At 44.2% G+C, this 2,287-nt stretch overlaps 1 protein-coding gene across 1 annotated transcript; it reads left to right on the forward strand.

The window, feature by feature from the left end:
• Positions 1–1,428: 1,428 nt before the first annotated feature.
• Positions 1,429–2,278, forward strand: LOC125177612 (protein SPT2 homolog; the record flags this gene model as incomplete). Its single annotated transcript, XM_047879651.1, has 1 exon — positions 1,429–2,278. A coding segment is annotated over exon 1 (762 nt), but the record flags the coding sequence as incomplete, so codon positions are not given.
• Between the last annotated feature and the right edge of the window lie 9 nt (positions 2,279–2,287).

Consider the following 2,287-nt stretch of genomic DNA (forward strand, 5'->3'; position numbering starts at 1 on the left):
GACACCTATCAGTTGCCAGATGTTTTCAGACACGTGTAGTGGCTCGAGAAGTCTGCCAATGGCTAATATCGTAGTTTTAGTTTTATAGAAACCATTAATGAATTTGCATATGATGAATTTATATTACCTATATAAAAATTTTCCGAATTTTTGCGTGTCACTGTTATAAGGCGAATTCTTGTTGAAGTATATAAATGGTTACAGTGGCATCTACGGTTTAGGATGCCCAACATTTGCAAGAAACGTTTAGCGAAAAGGCTAAAAGAATCAATATTCATTTACTAATATGTATGCAAAAGATTTGATGTGAAGAAAAAAGTGCAGTAAAAGTGTTTAAGAGGAACGAGTCAAGTTCTTTTATTAGTTTTCACGAAAAGATAGCTTATTAATTGTGATAGCACGATTAGTGTCGTTCGTTCATTCTGTGTTTAACTTCCGACGAGTGTGGTTAACCGGATCGACACTTCTCCGAACTGGCCAGCGGACTCGAACGCAAAACCTTACCTTGCGCTCAACCGAATTAGTCGAAAGTCCATGAGTGGTTCCATTGAGCGTAATGTTAGATTTTGCATTTGAGCTGGCGGGCGAGTTGGTAGAAGTGTCGATTTGGTGCAAGGCTAGTGTTCTCAACGACCAAAGTCGTTGTCGTGGATCGTGTCATGATCATTAACAAATTAGACGTTTTAGACCTGATAGAAAGAAAAAATCCTTTTTGATTCCAGCGGAAAGCTTTTACGACTTATTAGTGATTATGACTTACAAGTTTTGTTTAAGGAAATTACGATGTTAGTGTTACAAGCACGACCATTCCACTCGTCGCTTTACTTGAGTTACTCCGGTAATTGTTTTTTTTTGGGGGATTTGTCGAGGGGTTACTCATATAAAGCTGTACAGTTTAATATATTAAACACATTCACAACTAAATTTCAAACCTACATTTAGCATAGAATTTTAGAAATGTTCTTACACATAATTAAATCTACAAAGTCACAAGAAAATATTACATTTTTACCCACTGTTAGTATTTTTTTTTCACTCTATTATGTTTTACTTTATACTTGTGTAAGTTGCGTATTACTTGGACAATTCAACGTGCAAAACAAGAAGGTTAAGATGTGAAAAATTGCACAAATAATTTTATGTCTAAAATATAAACTATATTCACCTTTTATACTTAGCTGATTTTAAATGTTACTTGACATTCACCTGATCAAGTTTCCAGGTTGGATCGATCATGACTAAATGAACAACTACTTCTAGAATCCCACATGGCATGGACCTGACATTTTATTTTAGTATGGATTAGGGGCATAAGGCATCGCTTAAACTCACTTTAAAGAGAGAAAATAAGATTAGGATACAAATTAAAATGATTTCTTTCGATTCGATTCGTTTCAATTTTGATTTTCGTTTAAAAAGCTAAAAAAATAAACATTTCTTTCCAATTTTGAAACGGTAGGTTCCTATTTCTAACAACATTGCTATAACAGTAGGGGTTATAGTATCAACATTAGCAATGAGAAAACGAGAGACTAGAATTTCAAGAATTACTCCCGGACTAATGGGGCAGGCTGGAGCGCCTGGAGCAGGGCTACTGAGGCAGGCTGAAGCGCCTGGAGCAGGGCTACTCGGGCAGGCTAGAGTGCCTGGAGCTGGACTACTGGGACAGGCTGTAGCGCCTGGAGCCGAATCACTGAGGCTGGATAGAGCACGAAAAGCCGAACTAGCTGCACTAATGAGGCAGGCTGGAGCGCCTGGAGCTGGGCTACTGGAGCAGGCTGGAGAGCCTGGAGCTGGATCACAGAGGCAGGCTGGAGCGCCTGGAGCTGGACTACTGAGGCAGGCTGGAGCGCCTGGGGCCGGATCACTGATGCAGGCTGGAGTTCAAGGAGCTGGACTACTGAGGCAGGCTGGAGCTCCTGGAGCCGGACTACCGAGGCAGGCTGGAGCGCCTGGGGCCGGATCACTGAGGCAGGCTGGAGTTCAAGGAGCTGGACTACTGAGGCAGGCTGGAGCTCCTGGAGCCGGACTACCGAGGCAGGCTGGAGCGCCTGGGGCCGGATCACTGAGGCAGGCTGGAGTTCAAGGAGCTGGACTACTGAGGCAGGCTGGAGCTCCTGGAGCCGGACTACCGAGGCAGGCTGGAGCGCCTGGGGCCGGATCACTGAGGCAGGCTGGAGTTCAAGGAGCTGGACTACTGAGGCAGGCTGGAGCTCCTGGAGCCGGACTACCGAGGCAGGCTGGAGCGCCTGGGGCCGGACTACAGAGGCAGGCTGGAGTGCCTAGA

This window comes from Hyalella azteca, unplaced genomic scaffold (genome assembly GCF_000764305.2).
Source record: "Hyalella azteca isolate HAZT.00-mixed unplaced genomic scaffold, Hazt_2.0.2 contig3544, whole genome shotgun sequence".
Lineage (NCBI taxonomy): Eukaryota > Metazoa > Arthropoda > Malacostraca > Amphipoda > Hyalellidae > Hyalella > Hyalella azteca.